Below are 21476 nucleotides of genomic sequence, written 5' to 3' on the forward strand. Positions count from 1 at the left end.
TTTGCCTATAAGACTTAATGTGTTTTCATTTTCTGTTTCCCCTGCGGGATCCTTGAAAACCCTGCTGACTTGCAAATTACACTCACTCGTGTATCCTCCCATGGTTTTCTTAGCTTTCACTAAATAACATCACAGTAAAGGAATGCAGCTTGCATGTACTGTGTGAAATGAGTTTAAGCACAGGTTCAGTATGGCCATAGGATTTATGCAATCTTTGTGAGTAATAACCCCTGCCTTGGAGGAGCAACTGCACTTTGCTACTGTAGCACAGGTTACCCACCACACAATTCTGAGTAATCTGCCTGTGACAGACACCAACCAGATAAAAGGTAATTAAACTTGTTTCTCTGCCCAGGGCGTGGGTGTGATTAATATTCTGGTATGCATGATTTATAAACAGATAATGTTACAGAATTATTCATAACAACAAGCATACACTTCGATGATCTGGAGGCAAAAACAGGGCACGTAAGAATGGCTACAGAAAAAGAAATGGTGCAACTGAATTAGTTGCACTTTGTGTATCCCAGAAGTTCAGCTGCAGACAGAGCTGCCTTTGCACATTGTGTTGAAAATAATGGGACCATAGAGCACTGGCAAAATGTGAACCTACTAAGAGTGCTGCCCTTTTGGCTTTTGCTTTACCACTTCAGAGTCATATCAACTCAATGAGGTGGTCTCCTTCCATAAAATTCAACAGCCACCATCCAGCAGCTTGTAAAGATAGCTAAGAAAATATTTCCTGTGATGCAAGAACAAATGAAGCATGGACCCTTGACACAGACATCATATGATGCCGCAGATACCGCTACATGTATTGCCGACAAATAGAAGGCAGAATTAAGAACATGATCCTCAACAAGCATTAAAGTTCAGCAATTTTTTTTAACAGATTAAGAGATAGAGGTAAATTCACTCCCTTGGTATACTTCTCATGAACTCCAGAAAGGATGTTCTAAGCTCATCCTCCATGAGCTTTCTTTTTCCCCAAAAAATAAATATGCTAATATTAAACAGTCAATATCAAAACCTACTCTAAGTTTAATCCCTGTTCTGTATCATGGAATGATGACCTGAGAGTTGGAAAATCTGCAGGCATTCATATTTTCTTGAGTATTTAAAACAAGACTGTGATTTTATTTGGTGAAACTAAAAAAAATCCAATCCAACTTTACAAAACATTTAAGTCAGAAGACTGTTGTATTGAGTTTGCACGGCAAGGGTTTGGCAGCAGTGGGGCTACAAGAGTGGTTCTGTGAGAAGCTTCCCCTATGTCCAATGGAGACAATGCCACTCAGCTCCAAAAATGGACCTGCTACCGGCCAAGGCCGAGTCCATCAGCAACCGTAGCAGTGCCTCTGCGATAACAGATTTTAAGAAGGGGGAAAGTTACAGGACAACAGCAATGCAGCCAAGAGAGAGAATACGTGAGAGCAAAACCCTGCAGACACCAAGGTCAGTTAAAAAGGAGCGGGAGGAGGTACTCCAAGTGCTGGAGCAGAGATTCCCCTACAGCCCATGGTGCAGCCCATGGTGAGGCAGGCTGTCTCCCTGCAGCCCATGGAGGTCCACGGTGGAACAGATATCCACCTGCAGACCATGGAGGACCCCACGCTGGAGCAGGTGGATTCCTGAAGGAGGCTGTGACCCCACAGGAAGCCCATGCTAGAGCAGTTTCCTGGCAGGATCTGTGGACCCATGGAGACAGAAGCCCACTCTGAAGCAGGTTTGCCAACAGGAATTATGACCCCATGGACTTGTATTACAGGCAATTGTGTGATACATCTCACTCCAAATGTCTAAGACTCAGACATCCGTATCTGCTTGTCATAATAGACTTTCTTCATAGTCAGTGGAGAGGAACAAGCACTCCTACAGCAAAAAAAACTTCTGACTTCACTGAGGCATCTTCTCCAGTATGAGATGCACTGACCTGTGGAATAGCCTTTTTGGTTCCACTGTTCATAAACAGTACTGAGGGCAATTAGCTCTGCCTGAAAAATTGTCCAGCTGCCTAAGGCAGAAACACCCCACAATGAGTTAAATCTGACAATGAAATTAAGAATTCCTTTGGCCTTTGGGAATGAAGGACTTATATAAAATGCATATAAAACAAATGCAATTGCAGGCATGGAGAGACATGCTGCCACATTATCCTTAAACTGAATAGATCATATCCTGCTACAGGTGTAGCCAATTCAGACTTCAAAATCAGAACCAGAAGTTGTTTAAATGTTCCTCAATTTGCCTGCACTGAACTCTGAACCACTGTTCAGTAGCAATAAAGTGCTATCATTACCTAGGCTACTTGTTTTAAAATTAGTCCAGATACCCAGGCTGTGTATGTATAGCTTTAATGCAATCTGTGCAAAGGTATGGCAATAAAAACAGAATTCTGTCAAGTCCTACACAAGCGCCCTACCATGACTGCACAGCTGTGAAAACATTAGTCTAGGGAATAAACTAGTAAAAGGTAAAACTAGGAAAAGATTATCTGAAACAATGTGCCAGTTATTTCAAGCTCCACAAACTTACCTGTAAAAGCTTTGTCTGAAAAACCCTGAAAATAATACCCCTTGATAAACATAAGCACTGTTCAGGCACAGATACATTGAGATCATGGCTAAATGCTTGGCTTGCTTTTTTTTTAAAGTTACATGCTGCTTCCTGGTGAAGCATTATCGGAGCTGTATGAAAACCTCTTTTCTGCATAAATCCTTCCATTGCTGTTAGTGGTTTATTCATGGTTGATAGTCTGACTCATCAACTCTCCTGTTGAAGGATGGTTTTACAAAGAAGGCTTTTACTCAAGGAGAAGAAGGGAAGAAAATTCTAACAATTTAATCTCTGGGATTAGTAACCATCTTTGAAATGGTATTGCATGCAGTATTTTCTTTTAGGAAATACTCTGGCTCAGGAAAGCCTTTATCACAGAGGGTGATTTAACTTCTAAGAAAGAAAAACACTGACTAATGAGTTAGTTTTTTCAGGCTGATTTAGAGGAAATAACAATGCTTATATGTAGATACATTTTAAGTGACTTGTATAGACTCCTAAAATAGGCCTAAAGTAGGAACATTAATATACTTTTTCTAAAACAGTGCTCTGCTGGACACTGATATCCCAAGGAATAAAGCTCTGCAATGAAAGTAAGCCTACTGTTTCTATGACCACAGCTGTGATATTACATTTGTGTTACAGGATTGTACAGTCTTTAACAGAAAGAAGAACAAGACCCCTACTTCAGTGAAAATTAAATGAGACTGCAGCTTTTACAGAGGTCTTAGTAGGTTGTTTGGTAAAAGTGTTATGGTAGTCATCACGGTATAATAGTGTAAGAAGAGTAAGATTTTTTGGGAAGTTATTCGCTATGACATCAGTTCATACTGATGAAATAGAAACAACTTTCTTGTCCAGAACACCTTTATCAACCATAGTCAGATCAGTCTTTTCTTTGTTCTGGTAGAAAGGTGAAAGTATCCAGTTGCTTGTGGTTTTATAGAAGTGTTGCTTAACCTTTTTTAGCAGAGGCACGCTGAGATCTGTCTCAGTGGGTCTAGCTGTGATTGTGTCTCACACTTTGATTTGAGTAAAATAAAGCAAGCAAGATAGCTTTTTTAGCCACCTTAATCCCTTATGAACTATTAGATACAGAAACTAGCATGTCTTAATGGTGCCAGCTTCTGTTCTAAACTAATGACTCTCTTAGTGCTGACAGATGCTCTGTCAGGAGATGTTTATATTGACACTACTTAAACTGTGTTTAAACCAGTAAGTAATAAGGTGTCAGAGGAGCAAGAACGCAAAATTGGAGAGGACATAAGATGTGGAGAGACTCCATGTGGTTTAGAAAGAAGCAATATCTGTAACCGTTTACTTTGATTTTTTTGCTTTTGTTTTTGTCAACATGTATTCATTATTATTGGAGAGCTCAAACTCTGTGGACATGGAGTTTGATAGCAGCTGATTTTACAAGCATCATATGTATGTGTATAGGTTGTTCCTGGCCATGGTTCAGATTTTCCACTATGCATTCTATAATTATCTAAATATTTCCAAAGCTATTAAGCAAAACATTCTTTAAAAATTATTATAATTAAATTATTTATTACTTATTGGTCTTTATTATTATTCTTCCAAAGTGACAAAGAGTTTCCAGCTTTGAATTTTTTTCATTCCAGTAGAAAACCGCCAACCAGCTGTAAAAATATAGACATATACAAAAAATACATCTGGACACTTATGAGAATCAAGTGTCTGAGCCATGAAATGAGTACAGATTGGACAATGTATTGAAATTTATCTTCTAGAGTAATCTACAGGAAAAAAGACCTTCAGTAATTACCAATTAAAAGAAGGACTGATAATATATTATCAGGAAGACAAAATCTGATGATTTTGATCTAAAACTCTTCCTTCCTGTCTGCCTCCTCTAATTTAATATTTTCTCCCACTTTCCTATCTCATATGAATTGTCATTTTGTCACTGATTTTGCTGGCTTTGTACACTCAGCAGAAGGCTACCAAGTGCTCCCCTGGCTGAAAGGGTGAAAGGGCAGGTACAAAAATATTTAGAAATTAGTCAGTTAACATACTTTATTTTTTTTTCTCCAGAGACCACTGTAATTTTACTTGGGGCTAGCAGGTAGTTGCAGTTATCCCCCTTTTGTATGAGCCAATAAGCAGTGTTTGGGAAAAACTTTGATCTGCAGATCATTTCAAGCAGCAACTCAATATACTTAGGGGACTTGTTCTTTTCCTTTCAGGAATCAACTCTATACCCTTTCAAAGCCTCTGTGTATGGTAAGAGTTGAGCTAAAGTCTAAGAAAGGTAAGACATAGCTATTTTACTTTCACAGGAACACTCTCATCTTTTTCCATCTTGGTATATGATATGTTCAGCACAATGCAGAAGTGTGGGGGGAAAATAAGCAAAAAAGTCTTGGCAAGGCATACTCACCACAACTCAAATTGTGTTCTGCTTTCAGTGCTGAAGTTGGAATGCTCCAGAATTCATTTTCCCAGTCTACAATGTTTCCTTTCACATCGCAGCTGAGGTTGGCCAGTGTTTGTGCATTCATGGTGAAATTCCAGAGGCGGAAGTTGTAAATGTCTCCATTTAGAGAGCTCATTTCATTGCTGTTAGAGCCCAGCACCAGCCTCCCATTTCCAGGGATAACTTTGCCAAAGATACTTGGACAATACACTATATGATAGGTGTTTTTGGCATATATACCTATAGTCCCTGAGAAGCTGTCCCATACAACACAGAGCTGTTGAAAGGTTCCCGTGAAAAACTCTGCATTTCGGGGCAATGCATTCTCAAGGATGCAGTGTGTGCCTGAGATGGACAGAAAATGGCCTTTTGTGGTCTTTCCGAAGCTGAAGAATTCTGTCGACAATGCATTAGTGTAGGAGAAAACCTTCCAGTCATCGTTGTCATCACTGTTGCCTTTGGTTGCTTCAAAGCATAGTGTAAACTGGCTAAGATCTGGCACTGAGACAGTCTCTGCCACAGATACAGCATCAATGTCGGGAACCTGGGGAATGATGACTTTCTGATTCCTCAGAGACACAGCGACTAGAAACAAGAGCAGATGAGTAAATCAACAAAAAAAAAATTTCATCATACAGAAATATAGGCAGACTGGCAGCGGGGTTTAAAGTAAGATTCATTAAATCAAACATTCATTAGGTGGTATTTATCACTGTAATATATCAATAGCACACACCAAGGGGAATTAGACTTAGGAGTGCACTCTGCTGAAAATATGCAAAGATCCTTTCAATGGCACAGAAAATGCTGTGTAACAGCTAACAACCCCCTATGTTGCATTAAGAGCAATATTAGGACATATTACTTACTAACTTCCAATTCTGCCTCAGCTCACTTTATAAAAATTACTACTCATTCATTGACTAAGGATGCACTAGGCAATGGAGTAAACCAGTTATCTGAAAAACACAGTATGACTTGCTTTTAAGATATATTATTTTGATTACTTGTCTGCATGACTATATTACACCAGTGAAGTTCAGGCCTTGCTTCTTTTAATTATCGCAATAGAAGAAAGCTGCCATTACATTCCTTGGCAAACTGAAGCCTTTTGTTCCTGAATTCAGCTAATGGCTTTCTGCAAAGCATTAGGCATCTTCTTATTTTGTCCCCAGCAGCTTTCTGGTTGAATACTGCAATCGTGTGTTTATGAATATTTATATCCAAGCTGCTCACTATTTGCTAACAGTTGGGTCAGCAGTTTTGGATTTTGCACAAGTATCTAGAAATGTCTAGTCCTCCTGTAAATTATGTACCGCTGTAAAGGTACATATGGGCAAAATTGCTCTTTCTAATTGTTATTAAGTATTCTCACTTTCATGGACAAAATGGCAGTCACCAAATGTGAGAAGAGGTATCCCATGACATATGCTTTTTCTCCATGAGTACATTAATGACAATTCTGCTCACTCTGTTTTGGAGAACATTAGTTTTCAAAATAAAATGTCAATATGCGCAGTTTTATTGGCACATTTATGGCAGCAAAATTCTTCCAGCAAATTTCTCCACAGCTTTAAGTTTCTGGCTATCAGACATGCACAGGCAGTCAAGATCAGACTGCAGCAGCTCCTGGTTTACTTCTGGTTCCGCAGTTCTTTGTCAGATCATATCCCCAGCAAATGTCTGCTACCTCTTACACATTTTCACAGCAAATATGCTGGAAGTGAAACTGTTTCTTGCTGCACCTGAAGGAGAACTGCCACAGTAGCTAACTCCTAGCCTCCTCTGGGATTTTTCAGTGATGTCACAACTCTTACACTCATTACTACAACTTTTGTCTTCTCAGAATGAAATAAAAAACTCCTTAATATGAGAGGGTGAGACAGTAGGGAAGGGTGACTGTCACATCATACTTGGGAGAAGATGCAGATATATGGGGTATAAGGATTCTGTGTTGTTTGTGGTACTGCGAGTTCCTTTTGCCAACCAAGACACAGCTGCTTGCAAAGACTGAGCTCTAAACTACCATATTTGGATATACACAAGGACATAATTTGACCAATATATTACATACTAAAAGAACGTAAAGCATTGCTCACTATCCGCCAACCTACCAACTGCAGAACGGGAGGGAAGAGAGAAAAATACTGGGCTTTTATAGTTTCTGGATTTACTTCATAGATTTATTTTTCTTCCCAAGGGAAAAAGTATGTTGTAACAATTTTATAGATAGAAAATGTGTTCAACTCTCCATTGAAAACAGGAGCATTTTTTTAGTGGGGTAATTATACTGTAAGCTCCTCTACGTAACATGGAAAGTGTTCCAGAAGTATAAGGATTCAAGACTTGGAAAAGAAGAAAGCTTATTCATATGAGCACTATCCAGCCTGTGTTAGGGTGGTCAGAAAAGTTGTGGACCACCTGGTCAAATTTAAACAGTATAGAAAGAGAAATAAACAGAGAGGATCCCATACTGAAGAAAGCTCCTCAACTTAGCTATATGAAAGTGCAAAACTGAGAAGTATTTTGTCCCCACGAAGAAAACAGAATCCCGTGCAGATGTCTTTCCTGATTGCTGTTGCACACTCAGTCATCACACTGACGAATGTCAGATGTTAGTACTGGAGAAACTGCTTATTCTTTGAGGAAGAATATACATATATTCTTGGAATATTTATCCAAGTGTTTATACTACATTCAGAATGATGTTAAATTGTTTCTCTTAGGAAGATAACTGGATTACAATGGACATGGGCTTTTCTGACATATTGCGATTTTCTCATGAAGAATGTACAAAAAACTTTACTTGCATCCCACTATCTCACATCTCATACACCCCTTTATGCATAAGCAAGCCAGGAGTCCCTAGACTGCATTTTACCATCCCTTGCAGGGAAAACTGCTTTCCTGTCAGCTGATGGGCTTTTCAGCATGGCTCAGTGCTTGACTGGTGCCTTCATCTGCCCTGTCACTAATGCTGGAAGAAATGTGTCAAACTTCAATGAGGCCTACAGAAGTCTACTTACCAAGTGCCTGTTTGAGAGTGTCTTGTTACTGCCTCAGTGAATTGTGCTTTTAATCTGAGCTACTGCAGTACTACTCAATTGTATGCTAATTTGACATTGTCTCAAGCATTTCTGTACTAACAGACATCTCTTGGCTCTCTGTCCTCCCCTTTTGGCAACCGAGTGACTTTTACTGACTAGTGGAGCTATTACTTATGCAGTTAACTATTACTAGAGAATTATTTACCATGCCAGCTCTGCAGCTGGTATAAATAGACATTAATTTCCCTAAGACTGCCAAAGCTGCATTTGTTTACTGAAGCTAAGGATATGGCCCATCCATCTGCTGTTGGTGTGTTGCACTAGGTCACAACCAGAAAATCAATATTTGTGTGAGCAGCCAACTTGCTACGGATAACAGAACACACTTTGCAAAACTCATTTTGAAACTTCTTTGTTCTTACATAAAACTGAGCTGTCACAGAAAAGCTGTTCTATTCGCAATCTACTTCCCTCCCAAAACTCACTGACATCTGCCATGAGGATGAGTTGTAATTTCAATGTGTGTGCGCGCTGATGTCTATTGTCCACGTGCTTTTATAACTTGAAAAGAAAGTGGTACCTTGTAATACCTTTACCAAGCCCATTTTCTGTATTCATTTCCAGGTTAAATGTCACTATGATCTTTGTCTGTAACAACCCTCTGAAACTAACATAATTGCATAACTGTGGGCAATAAGCAGAATACAGTTTTAATTTGCCCTAGAAGCACGTGGCCACCTCTCCCAGCATCCACGGTCAAAATCAAGATGTCAGGTGAAAGTTACACATTTGGAGTAATGAAGCCAAATTCATTGGCCTCAGTCTAGATGCTTAACAAAAAGCCTTAATACAGACCTTCTGAACCAATATATATGAAACATTAAAATACAATCACTGGTGAAGGTCTCCGATACTTTTATTCACACTGGGGAATAGTCTTCTTTTTCAAAACAAAAGGATTTCCAAGACTATTTAATGGTGCTATCCATGAACAGAAGGCACTATCCAACATGGCATGGAGGTAATATTTTTGCTTTCATAAAAATACATTACTTGTAGGTATATATACACAAAGGGCTCTCTGACTATGTCTGTGGACCTTTCCTCTCTTCCTCACTAAACACAGCTGAGGGCAACATTGCATCTTTAAATTCCAATTGTAAGTCATCTTACCCTTACAGTGATACTTAAACATTAAAATATTAAAGAGGAATAAAGAAATAAATCATTTGAATAATCTGACTGCAAATAATTTTTATGATCCACTTGATTTTACAACTTCTTACAACACAGCAAGAGTTGCTATTTTCAAATAGAGAAACCTTTCAGAAATTTGCTTCCACTTTCAGAAGAAAACCAGTGCTCCTAGAATTATTACTACATTCATTTTGTCAGCATGAAAGGACCTCAGTAGAAAGAGATATTGTCAGCTCCTCTGTGATGTTACCTTTTTAATTTTAAGAACTGCACACAAATTTTGTTGTCATAATCAGGCCTACTTTTGTCTTGTCATTCCTGGGAGTTACTATCTTAATTATTTTAAAATATATGACATGTAATAAATATTTTTAAAATTTAAATAAAGGAAGATGTGCTTGTGATTGAAGAGAGAACTGCCAAGCCTCCCTGCTCTGTGTTTTTAAGGCAGCCAGCCAACCAGCAGAACATAAGTGTGCTACAATAATGTAAATGCTCAATGCAATACTGGTGTTCAGTTTAAGGTGTGCAACTTCTACAAAAAGAAAGTCTACTGAGAGAATGCGACTGGAAACTGAAGAAGTAGAATGCACAGTGAGCTGCATACGAGGCCTGTCAGTGACCATCCTAATGTCCTCCATTTAACGTCATGCAACTTCTAATTAATGCTTTAAATAAAAAAACAAACACCAACCAGAAGCTATTTGTACCCTTCTAGGAGAAAAAGCAAGAGTGTCTTGTTTTTTGCAGTTTTAGGCTTTTTAAAACCTTTAAAACCACTGTTATGTGTCTAAGGAAGGGAAAGAAACATCAAGGAACTGGAACAAAAGGTAGCCATTTTGCAACGTCAGTTCATTCCTGGAAGTTCGTTCCAGAGACTGGACGAACTCTGAGAAGTTCTACTTTCTGCACAAACTCCTCCCTACCACTGGTCATTTCACTGGGCCAGAGGTCTGGGCTGGTGTTGTTTCTGTCTCAGCTAAGTTCCCTGTCACGCTGTCTTTACGATTCTATGTCCTCTGCAGGTATGCTGACCTGAAATACATGCATCCTGCTTTCAAATCTGCCAGGATAAACTGGTAGAGGCAGGAACTGTTAGGCCTAAAATCTTTGCATGTGAAAAGTTTTTCTAACACATTTCCTGTCATGTGTCAGAATAAAATAATTTTGATTCAAAGAAAAATAAATTAGTTAAAAAAAACATACAAGAGAACCATGTAGCCTGTATCCTGCAGTCCCGCCATCCTTTCCCTTCTCATGGAGGACTTGATTCCTTTGGGAAGTGTCATTCTAATCCTTATAGAACATTTCCTTCTAACATCTATAAAGGGATGAAATGCTTTGGTTTTACTTACTTCGTACATAACTGGCATTAAAACCTTTCTTTTGGATACTGAAGTCACTTTTAAATGACACAATCATTTCATTCCCGGTAGAGTTATAGGATAATCCTTTGGCAGTGATGCCACAAAGGTTCATTGGGCTTTCTCCATTGTCTAATGTCAGTGAATCATAAATGCAGCCTGGAGCTTCTTCAATGTCAAAATCAATAAATGTTAGCTGTATGATAAATCCATGAGGTGCTCGGATGATCCACTTGCACGCTTGGCTGTTGGGATAGTCACTGGGGAAGCACGGGGAAGTGAAAACTCCAGAGGGGTCAGTCAGCACGATCCTACAGTCGTAGCATCCATGAGCTGACAATAAAAACAGAGAAGGTTGGAGGTCAGGCAGAAAAGTAACTTAAAAGGCAAGTAATCATCAACACAATAAGTAAATGTATTTCTATATAGAAACACATAAACAGAGGTGGGAGAAAGAAAGCCAGGAAAAGGCCTTGTTTCTAGTGGGCAAAATGCTGGAGGAATAGTACAGGAAAAGAGTATTTTATATAAGAAATCTTACAACAAAGAAATATAAACTATACTGCTAAACATTAATTTGTGCACATGATATATATTTGCCATTAATATTGGCCTGATAGAGGCAAAGCGAATGCAGTCTTTTTGAATTCAGAAAGGCAAATTCTGAAACTGCTACTTTAAGAAAGATGACTGGTATAATTTACATTTTTTGACTGCTGGTCTGATGCTGACTGGTGGCTATCCCAGCAGCTCTATGCCATGCCACTGTTTCCAGAGAAGTTTCCCCGGAAAGGAGCAGCACAAGAGATGGGTTGAAGAGCAGCAGAAGTGGCAGTTCCTGAAGGTTAATCATCTGCATTTCCAGTTAATGCGTTCCACATCACCCAGAAGAGTAGCAGTGAGCTACTGGCTTTTGAATCAACAGCAAATTACTGTGTTCTTCCCATGCTGACTCAGCTCCATTGACATATTTGTGGCAGTCAGGCTTTAAGAAATTCTTATTGTATTCCTCATACTCCTTTGCTCACCTGCTGTGCTCATCCACGAGAATTGCAAGTTCAGTTAGTCCCCAGGGTTGCATTTCTTGTTTTGTTTACATTTGCTCATTTATCATGTATTTACTTAGCATAATATATTATATAATTACCATAAACTTCCTGCCACTAAAATCTGCAACAATTTGCCAAAGCATCACTGAATAAACTAGGTGGGAACTGAATATCACCAACAGATAACCTAAGAAAGTATCAGCACATTTATGCTGAATTACTTTGCTAATATTCCATCAAGCCACAATTCTGAGTCAAGTACTACAAGTACGCAAAAAATAGGACAGTGTGAATATGCATTATTAGCTGCCCAAACTAAAAAAGTTTGTCAAGTGCAAACTACATATGGAGCACCTATAAAATAGCAATAAATGCAACTTACTTCTCCAAAGAGCCCTTGATGTTTCTTACCACTACCTGGGGCCTGATATTTTTCAGTCCCATTTAAATGCTGTCTGGCCTAAGCAAATGGACCCTGACCCTGTAAAGCGACATGCCAAAAAAAGCAGTTTACATCCACAGGTAGAATTGTTACACTTTTTATAACTTTTGTTTGCAAAACACAAATCATATGACCACAAAGAGGCAAAGAGACTGTTCATTATTTGGGCTCTCAGAGCCAAATGCAGGCTGGTTACATTAGAAAAGCTCAGTGGGATTGTTCTTTGTTCAAATGAGAAAAAAAAGGATTGTCTGAAATATTTGCAGGTAGCTTTGGGAAGAAGTAGCGCTCCTGGCATTGGAAAACTTGATCTGTGTAGTATAAACAGAAGCCTATCCACGCTGAATTTCTCTGCAAATCTTTAGAGTTAGAGGACTATGCTAACCTGCACTGCAGCCCTGGTGTCCCATTTATTAACCAGAGAGGGAATATTTACTTATTAGTATGGTGACTCTAAATCCTGCAGTTGTACAAACAGATGATGGCTTCATCAAGTAGATTTTGCACAGATAGGTATAGCTTTCAGAGAACCACCCTAGATTGAAAGGAGGAGGAACAGGAAAAGCATGCTCTATGCCACAAGCCACTGCAGGCATCTCCTAGTCCAGGGCTAGTGAGCCTTTACAGGGCAGAGCAGCTGTAAGAGAGTTCTGGCTGGATCTGCCTCCCACTGGAAGGCTCACTGATTCAAGCTCCTGCCTTCCTTATTCCTAGGATGAGAGCTCACAGGGCCTGAGGATTTGGCAGCATGCCTCACTCACTCTCCTACTCATTCCTGCCAGAGAAACAAATGGCACAGCCATGGGTAGTTCAGAGCTTTCCCTGAGCACTCAGATGGACTTGGAGTCAGGGACTAAGCTGTTAAGTGATGTAAATACATATAGGAAGATGGGTGTTAATGTACACTAATTCGTTCTCGGACACCCAATGTAATTTTAAGGCATTATAAAACATTGCTGAACCGGATAAAATATGTTACTTGTCAGTAAAAGTGTTGTTCCCTTATAAGTAGAATATTGCATTCAACCTGAGACTGGAAAAGTCAAATTTGTCCATCAGAAAGAATACTGATGTTCCTTGTCTTTATTAATTCTATTGATCATCAACAGCCAAAACAGGACTCATCTTTTCTATTCATCTCTCCCTTGAGTATGTATCATTGTTTTGAGGCTGTTTAAAAAAAAAAAAAAAAGTCAGCACACATAAGAAAAAATACTTTTATCCCTGCTGTCACTGCAAATATTAAAACATAAATGTTGTTTCTGGTATTTTTTTTAATAATTTAATTTTCACAGTAATGTATTCTCATTTTATTACATCCATACAGTTTTGTTGGTTTTACAGCAAAAAAACCCAGCCCCTAAATTTAGGTAGGAAAATAAGTGCTCAAAACTTTGCATACACAGAAGAAACAGATTTGGTAAGCAAAATAGTTTACTTTTTTTGAAGTGGGTTGGCTCCATTTTGGCATAGTAGCTATTCTGTCCATGACTGCAATTTGAAGGAGAAATATCCTGTTTTCATGCAAATGTCCACAGTAGTAAGTAAAAAGAAAAGAAAACAAACAACAAAACTATATATAAACAGAATGGTTTTGAATGGAACTTTTTGCACAGCTTCTCATGAGACAGTTATTTTTCTATAAACATCACCTATTTTACTCATTAAAGAGAAAAATTGCTGTGGCAACCTTAGGCTGTCAGCCAAAGCTGACAGATATTTTGCAATCCCATTGGCCCAGAGCAGTCCTGAACTACGGAGACTGAATACTTGTTGCAATACACACCACAAATATTTCCACAAGCAACCCAAGATATTTATTGATTTTAATGCGAACAAATTTAGGTATGATATTCCTGGTCAGGAACCCCACATAAGCAGAATCTGCTGACCTGTAATTTTTACCACCGTAGACCACAGGAAACTCACTCTCTAAATATATTTTATACAAATATATTTATACAACGCCTTTCTCTTTTCGCCCCGGTATTCTTTCCCAAATCAAAATGAGCACCTCTTTAGATAGTGAAATCAAGCACTTAATTTCAACATTTTGTAAACTCAAAGTTACATTTTCTTTTCCCTGCATCATACTCATACTTCCTGTAATAAAAGAATAATTAAGCTTTTAGTGTGACACTTCAACACTATGCTAAAAAGGGAAATGAATAAATTCTTCTGGAGTACCTTAGAGCTTTCACCAAAGTTATCAAAGCAATTCACAAATGTTAATTGACTTCAGAAGAGGAATTAACTATAGTGGAAATGGCATGGAGATAATGGGACAAAAATGGCAAAACTTTCCACAGATTTTGGGTTCCTCAAAGAAGAAATGAGACTATTGATTTTTCTTAACTACTTGGTATTTGTACAGGGTTTTATAGGTCCAAAGCACACTATCAATGACTTGAAATTGCAGCTGGGAGAGCACTCTGCCAATCTGGCCCACTGTAGAAAATCAAAAAATGAGTATTTAATGGCTAATGGAAAATTTTGGTCACAGCAATTTGGCCATCTTTGATAGGAACTTGTCAGTAAAGGCAGGGATAGAATCCCATTCTCATTGTTGCCAATGTTCCTAACCATGAAAACATTCCCCTCTCTTCTGTGAGTCTCCTGCCAATTTTACATATATATCTTTAAATTTCTATGAAGGGGAAAGTACTACTCTGAATCATCTGAAGACTGCCCCAAAACTAAGGGGCTAAGTGAAACAGTATGTGATGCATTAAAGATTGCACCATACCAACAGATGTGTACATGCAAACCTCATATCCTATGAAAAAAAAATTAATTGACCATCTTGTTCTATCTACTGATTCTGTCTCTTTATAGAGTCCTAGCACACAATTCCACCACTGGAACTCATGAAGACACCTGTAAGCACTGAAATGCACAATTTGAAAGCAACTTTCATAAGCCAGTTGTGGGCAGCTGAAGCAACAATCAGACACAGAGCTACAATACGTAACTGCAGATTTGGGAAGGAAACATTCCTTATATAACCTTATCGCATTTGTTCATACTTCTCTTTTTTTTTATTTTTTCTTAAATTACTAACGCATTCCAGCACTTGCCTCCAAAATCTGTGTCATATTTTCCTCTAGCTTCCCACACTTCTCTACTTCTCTCCATTATCATCCTTTCCCCCCAAACCTATCTCTTACCCTATTATGCTCTGCATTTCTTTATCAGGCATGAGTTTTGACTTCTACCTCTCCACCGGTTTTCATTTCTGCACTTATCCAAGCTTGGAGAAGTGCTGGACAACAAGTTTTGTTTGGCTGAGAATTTTCAGAAGAGCGCAAAAGCAATCCAGCTTGGGACACTGTCTATTTCAGCCCTAAAGACCTAAATTTTGTGAAGGTTAGGATCAAAAGAAAACAGCATCTCTGGGGAAAAAAGTCTGCATTTGCAAATTATCCAGTTTGTTTTCAAACTAAGTGACACCTTGCATTGGGTCTTTCTTTTTCCAGCTGTGGGATGCAGCATTTTCCACCTGACAGAAGCGCAAATGACTACATATGTGTAGGCAGTGGCACAGGATACCAATGATAGCCTGCGTGGGTTGAATTAACACTACTGGTATTTTTTTTTTAATACTTTAAAAGGTTCCCTCATAAAACAGAATGCTGCTGGATTTCATTTTGACATGAAAATTAAATTTACTTCTCTCTGTAGATGACACAATTTTTATATGAAAATATCCTAAAATAAATCTATGTTGCTCTGGAATTGAATTTTCAGAAAACAAACCAAAACATTTTATGCTAACTCTAGTCATATTAAAGTGGTCAACAAAATCTCCCCTGCCTGACAGAATTAGGCTAATCCTAAACCACAGAAAATCTTACCTAGAGTACCCAGCACTTTAGGTATAAAAAGTAGTAAAGAATTAACTATAATTTGCTTTCATGTTGACATGGGAGACCTTTTAAGCACTTTACATGCATTTGAAAAGGCAGCACTTTTTTTGTGATGGTGATTTGAACTAAGTAGAAGAGAAGCACAGCCAGGTGACATGACAGAGACACTTGTAAGCCTGCGGTGATGGCCAAAATAGAAAAGCTTTACAATCATTTGCTGCGTCAGCATGAAAAAAAAAAATCTATTTTGATGAACATTAGGTGGAAAAAAAATTTGCTTTGAATAAGCAATTAATTGTCAGGGGTTTTTTTCTATTTCAAGGATGTCATAACACAAATATGGCCAAACATTAGGTTAGATGTATTTATGACTGCAAATAGATGGGTGAATGAGGTCAGAACGGGCACACCTGCAGACAAGCAAGAGGAAGGGCCAAACCACCAAGATGTGGGTGGCCTGGAATGGCTACAGAACAAACAAACCCGTGTTATTCCAAAGAGACACAAACACCAAACTCAGAACAGATATCACATGTCAAGGCTTCCACAGTAGCTTATCTTCACTTTAAAAATCATTTTGATGCAAAGGGGATCTGTAGATCTACAAAAATATCTATATTCCAAGTGTGAGCATATTATTTGCAAAGAAATGTCCCATCATTCACTCCGAACATAAAGTAATGTTCTGTTCTGCTTACTCACTTGTAAGTTAGTTATGAGATATGACGTAGACAATTTTTATGCAAAACATGAAGCCTAGCTGTCTTCTGGAGCCTCTGCAGACCAAACCATGTACTCTGCTCTCTGTGCAACCCACACTTTGATTGAGTTCAGTCTGAGAAAGTGCAAATGAGGAGATGTGACAGGTTTACTTTTGCTTCTATATTTGCTATCCAAATTGTAGAAGCTGTTTAGCTCCCAAAAAAATCTTTATTATGCTACAGTACGCCAATAAAAATTACCATATACCATACATAATTTAATGTTAGCATGTATTGTAATCCTCAAATTAATCAGACAATCCTAATTCTATTTAAACATCCAGATTTAAAAAATAAAAGAAAGGATTATCTCTGCAATAAATAGAAGGAAAGTAAGATTCTCATCCTGTTGTGTACAAAAGTTTGTCCCTACACATACGACGTTACAGGGCTGAGGTCTACTGTTCGGAAGCATGGCTGTGTCCCCTGATTTGTAATCATCATATGGCACAATTTCTACTTCAGCATTTTTACTAGGTGTGCACAGCTCTAAATTCACAAAAGTCTTGAGCAAACCCTAAAATCTCACAGATACGATTTGAATTTAAGCATGGACTTAAAATTCAGCAACTGTTTAAAGTCCTTTCCTGCACAATGGTGCCTTTTAGTCCTGTATTTGAAGCTTTACAGCCCTGTCTTCAGCCTTGCAGCCCCCTCAAGGCCAAACGGGAGGGCATGACTCCGTAACTGTTGCTGTCTGAAAACCACAGGGGAGGCACTGCATGGATCCGAGCAGGGAAAAAGGCTGTGCCATCCTATCTACTTCTGATCATTTTATTTTCTTTTTAATGAAAGAAGTAATAACTGGACCAACATAGGCAAATCACCTGCATAGACTCATCAGTAATATAACCAGCATAATTTATAAAATAAAATTTTATAAGCTTTATATGAGTAAAACTTTACATTATTCTTCTGCAACATATAATCAAATGTATTTTGCACAGCATAAGTACAATAAAGTTGTAATTAGGAAGAATCTTTTGCATCTGTGTTATTCTTTGTTTGCAAATGTGACTTTTTTTGTTGATTGCTAAGAAAACACTATTTTAAGTGCTATTAAAAACTCAGTCCAGACTCTCATTCTGCATCATTCTCATTGCATCATCTTCATAGTACTTCTTGTACCCAGCAAATTTAAAGCCTCCATATTCCTGACTGGAAATAGCACCCTGGCAGAGTCTTTTATAATTCAATGAAAGACAAGATTGTGCTCTCACAAAATAATTCAACAATTGGGATTTGGCCACTGAATCCAGGAGACAAAGGGAGTACTATGCCTTGGCCACTCCTATCAGCTTGCCTCACATCATCTTTTGCTGATACATTATGTCCTGCAACATATGCTTTAAATGGCTGAACCAGTTGGTGCACCCAAGAATAATAAAATGGTAGGAAAAAAAAAATCTCTTCAGAGGCTAATATAGAGACTTATATGAAAGTAGAACCATTGTCTATGAAATAACTTATTATTCTGCTTCCTGTTGCTCTAGTCCTTATTACTTATCAGTTTATTAACAAATTAAATTTGTCATCACATGTAATTAGAACTGATTACTTTCTCTCTTTTGTAGGACAAGAACAAAGCACTTAATTAATGAAATTGTATGTGGCAAATTGAAAACTGATAAAAGACAATATTTTCTCTTATGTTGCACTGTCAGCCCGTGGAACTCTGACCTGAAAAGTATCAAAGCAGGGAATATAAAATGCGGAAAGTGAACAGACATTTTTCCAAGCATCTAATAGGACCTCTGAATCCCTCCAGATATAAAATAATTGATGAGACATAACTGTAAGGAATTGTAAACCTTGTGACTTATGTTTGAAATTAATCTTAACCAACTGATCAGGAAACAGTTTTAATAGTTTCACCTTGCTTGTGAACACACTCCCAGTCTCTGGAACTCAACTGCCCATATGGCTGTAGAACAAGGCTCTGGCACTGCTTAGGCTAGCCCAGACAGCTCTTCTACAAACCCTTCCTGGGTACAGCTGAGCAGCCAGCACAGGTTGGAGGCCATTCCCAACATGCAGTCTGGTTACAGCTACCCTGTTTTTTATAAGGGTGTGCACCTGAGGCACAGCATGAGCTGGCCTCTGAGGCAGAGAACAGCCCTGGGCATATCATTTACTGGAGTAGAATTGGCCATTGCACGTGTGGAGAAGGGGAAGAAGCCATGTGAGGCAGAGACAAGGCTCTGTCTTGTGTATCTTATGTAGCAGCAAACAGAGCAGTTGTCGCTAATTTTGATGTTCAAACATTATACTGAAATCTGGGAGAAACAGGTGGTATTACATCCTGTTTCTAACATGATAATCAAAATTATCTTTCAGGATACACGTGAGGTCAATAACAGTAATAATGTACCAAAAAAAATCAGGAAGAGCAAAGCTTAATTTTCAAATCAGGTTAAGAGTAGAAGAGCAGAAGTGAGAATAGTAAATTACTGACTCAGGAAGCATTTACCAAGAACACAGGCAGTCGCCACCTACCACTAAACCCAGCAGCAAGCTTTTCACTAAAACCAAGATAGCAGAAGCTGGTCTGCACTTCCTCTTGACACAACTGTATTATATGGTCCTACATCGAAAGAGATATTGTTATTTATTTTCTCATAAATAAATATAGAAACCATGGCTTGATTATTAGTCCTTTTTGTAAGGGACACAGATGGACTGGAACTTTACATTGACTGAGGGTGTACCATTTGTATTCAGGCTGTTGAGACTTTGGACAGGATATTTCAGGGAACTGACCTCTTGACTTCTCAAGCATCCTATCCAGCTTTCAAACTCAAAGGAGTTACCTAAGTATTGACATTTTCAGCACTTTTTACACACTGGATATCTCCAAAACTTTATGACAGTCCTGGAAAGGTAAGAGCTGATGCTCTTCACTCTCTCCGAGTGGGATGCTAGCACAATATAGAGACCATTAGACATTCACTGTGCTTCCAGATATTCTGTACTGCACCCAGGCCCCATTTTATGCTAGAATTTGGTAAGTATTTATTTCTGTAGGGTTACTAAAGCCCTAAAAAAGCTCTGACCCCTCTTGATCACTCTAGCACAGATATCCTATCCTCTGACAGCAACCAGCTTTATCACAGCAGTGACTCCAGCAGGTTTTGATTGATCTGGGAAATTGAGGGAACCTGCTACAATAGAAGAAAATACACTCAGAGCCAGGGTGGGGGCCCTGCACTGCCTGTTTCCCCTTAGTTGTTTGGTTTTGTGCCAATGAAAATGGAAGTGGAAACAAACACACTGACTAGGTAAATCTGCCCTGACCCATATGAGTAGAGTTCACACTGTAGACAAAGTTATGGATTTCCCCCAGAGGGAGGGGGTAATGTGAAAATCCTGTGTTACACCCATTGTAACCTAAGAATATTTTCATTGGCATTCCTGTGATAATCTTATAAAAATAACAGAATTGACTTGCTGATTTTGGCCTGAGTTGGATTTTTTTTTTTCCACAAAGTAACAGAAGTTTGGGACAAAGAGTGGTATTGGCAGTTCAGTTTAGATATGCTGGTTGAAAAAGTATTAACTAGTAAGTATATATGTGAATACAATAAGCACATAAGCTAACATGCATGTCAGTAAAGAGAAAATTAAGTTAGGGAAGGGATAGGGTGGGAACAGGTGAAGTGTTTTTTGAAAGGTTGATGCATGTAACAGTGTTTTCAATCTTGAGATCTACATATCATACTCTATCACAAGTCATGCTAAGCTTTACAAAAGAAATGGTCATCAAGAATGTCATGGTTTTGTCTATTCCAGCAAGAAGTTCTGGCTGATGGCTCCCGGCTAGTCTGCCACTGCAGTGTTATAAAGAGGATCCCATCCTCAGCTGGAGTAAATCGATAAGGACAGTTAGCTTCAACACAGTTACACCAGGCTGCACAAGCTGAAGAGCTGTATGGCTAAATAAATTCTTAGGTATCAGTCGTGCAAATGAGTGTCACGCTTGTCTGGGAAGCTGTTCAAAAAATGAGTGGGAAAACAGCTGACAATCTTTTAGTGAGGTGTGGTTTGTAGGAACTTGAGATCCCACCAAAGCGCACGGATATCGGTTAAAATAAGATTACATCTAGGCACAGGTCAGTTTCTTAGTAAATCTCAATCAGACAGATGCAGACAAGAAATACATTTCTTCTACATATACATTGGACACAGACTAAAGAAATTATTAGAATAAAATTTCTAGGTAACAGAATATTCTGTGCAGTGAAAGTAGAAAATACTGCCTTTTCACTAAGTGCTTTACCCAACAAATCCAACACACACCCAATATCCAAAGCAGTTTCCATTTGACCCATGATGCCTTCAACATCTTTTATTACTTGTAAGAGGATAATTCAATTGCAGAGTTTTCTTTCCCAGGCTTCAGTATTGGAATGTCTTTTCCGGCTGCTACTATCAGTATTCTGAATAAGCATAATTTTAAACTCCCATGAAGGCCTCTAAAAAACACAAGGTGGGGGGGGTTATACTATTTCTTATCAGTGATATTGTTCAAGCTTTGTGTGTTTATTGGTTATATTTTGTGTTTAGAAATTTTTTTAGAATTGCTTAGCTATCCCAGAAAATTTGCTAATTATTACATGGATCACCTGCAGTAGAGGTTGAAACTACTTTTTGCTGGGGTTTACACAAGATATGCCAAATTACTTTACACTAGAATTCATTATTCTAATACAAGACTAAAGCATTCTAGACATATTGGGAAACACCAACTCAAAATC

At 38.5% G+C, this 21476-nt stretch overlaps 1 protein-coding gene across 6 annotated transcripts in view; it reads right to left on the reverse strand.

Annotated features, from left to right (window-relative positions):
* Nucleotides 1-21476, reverse strand: part of ADGRG6 (adhesion G protein-coupled receptor G6) — a 108789-nt gene that overhangs the window by 57171 nt on the left and 30142 nt on the right. For all 6 annotated transcript variants that reach the window (XM_027689626.1, XM_027689620.1, XM_027689635.1 and 3 more), the window contains exons 3-4: nucleotides 10596-10937; nucleotides 4961-5581 (exon numbers count right to left, since the gene is read on the reverse strand). In XM_027689626.1, the coding sequence (XP_027545427.1) occupies nucleotides 4961-5581; nucleotides 10596-10937 (963 nt within the window). The remainder of the gene's footprint in view (nucleotides 1-4960; nucleotides 5582-10595; nucleotides 10938-21476) is intronic.

Source organism: Neopelma chrysocephalum, unplaced genomic scaffold (genome assembly GCF_003984885.1).
Source record: "Neopelma chrysocephalum unplaced genomic scaffold, ASM398488v2 Primary Assembly neopelma1_23, whole genome shotgun sequence".
NCBI lineage: Eukaryota > Metazoa > Chordata > Aves > Passeriformes > Pipridae > Neopelma > Neopelma chrysocephalum.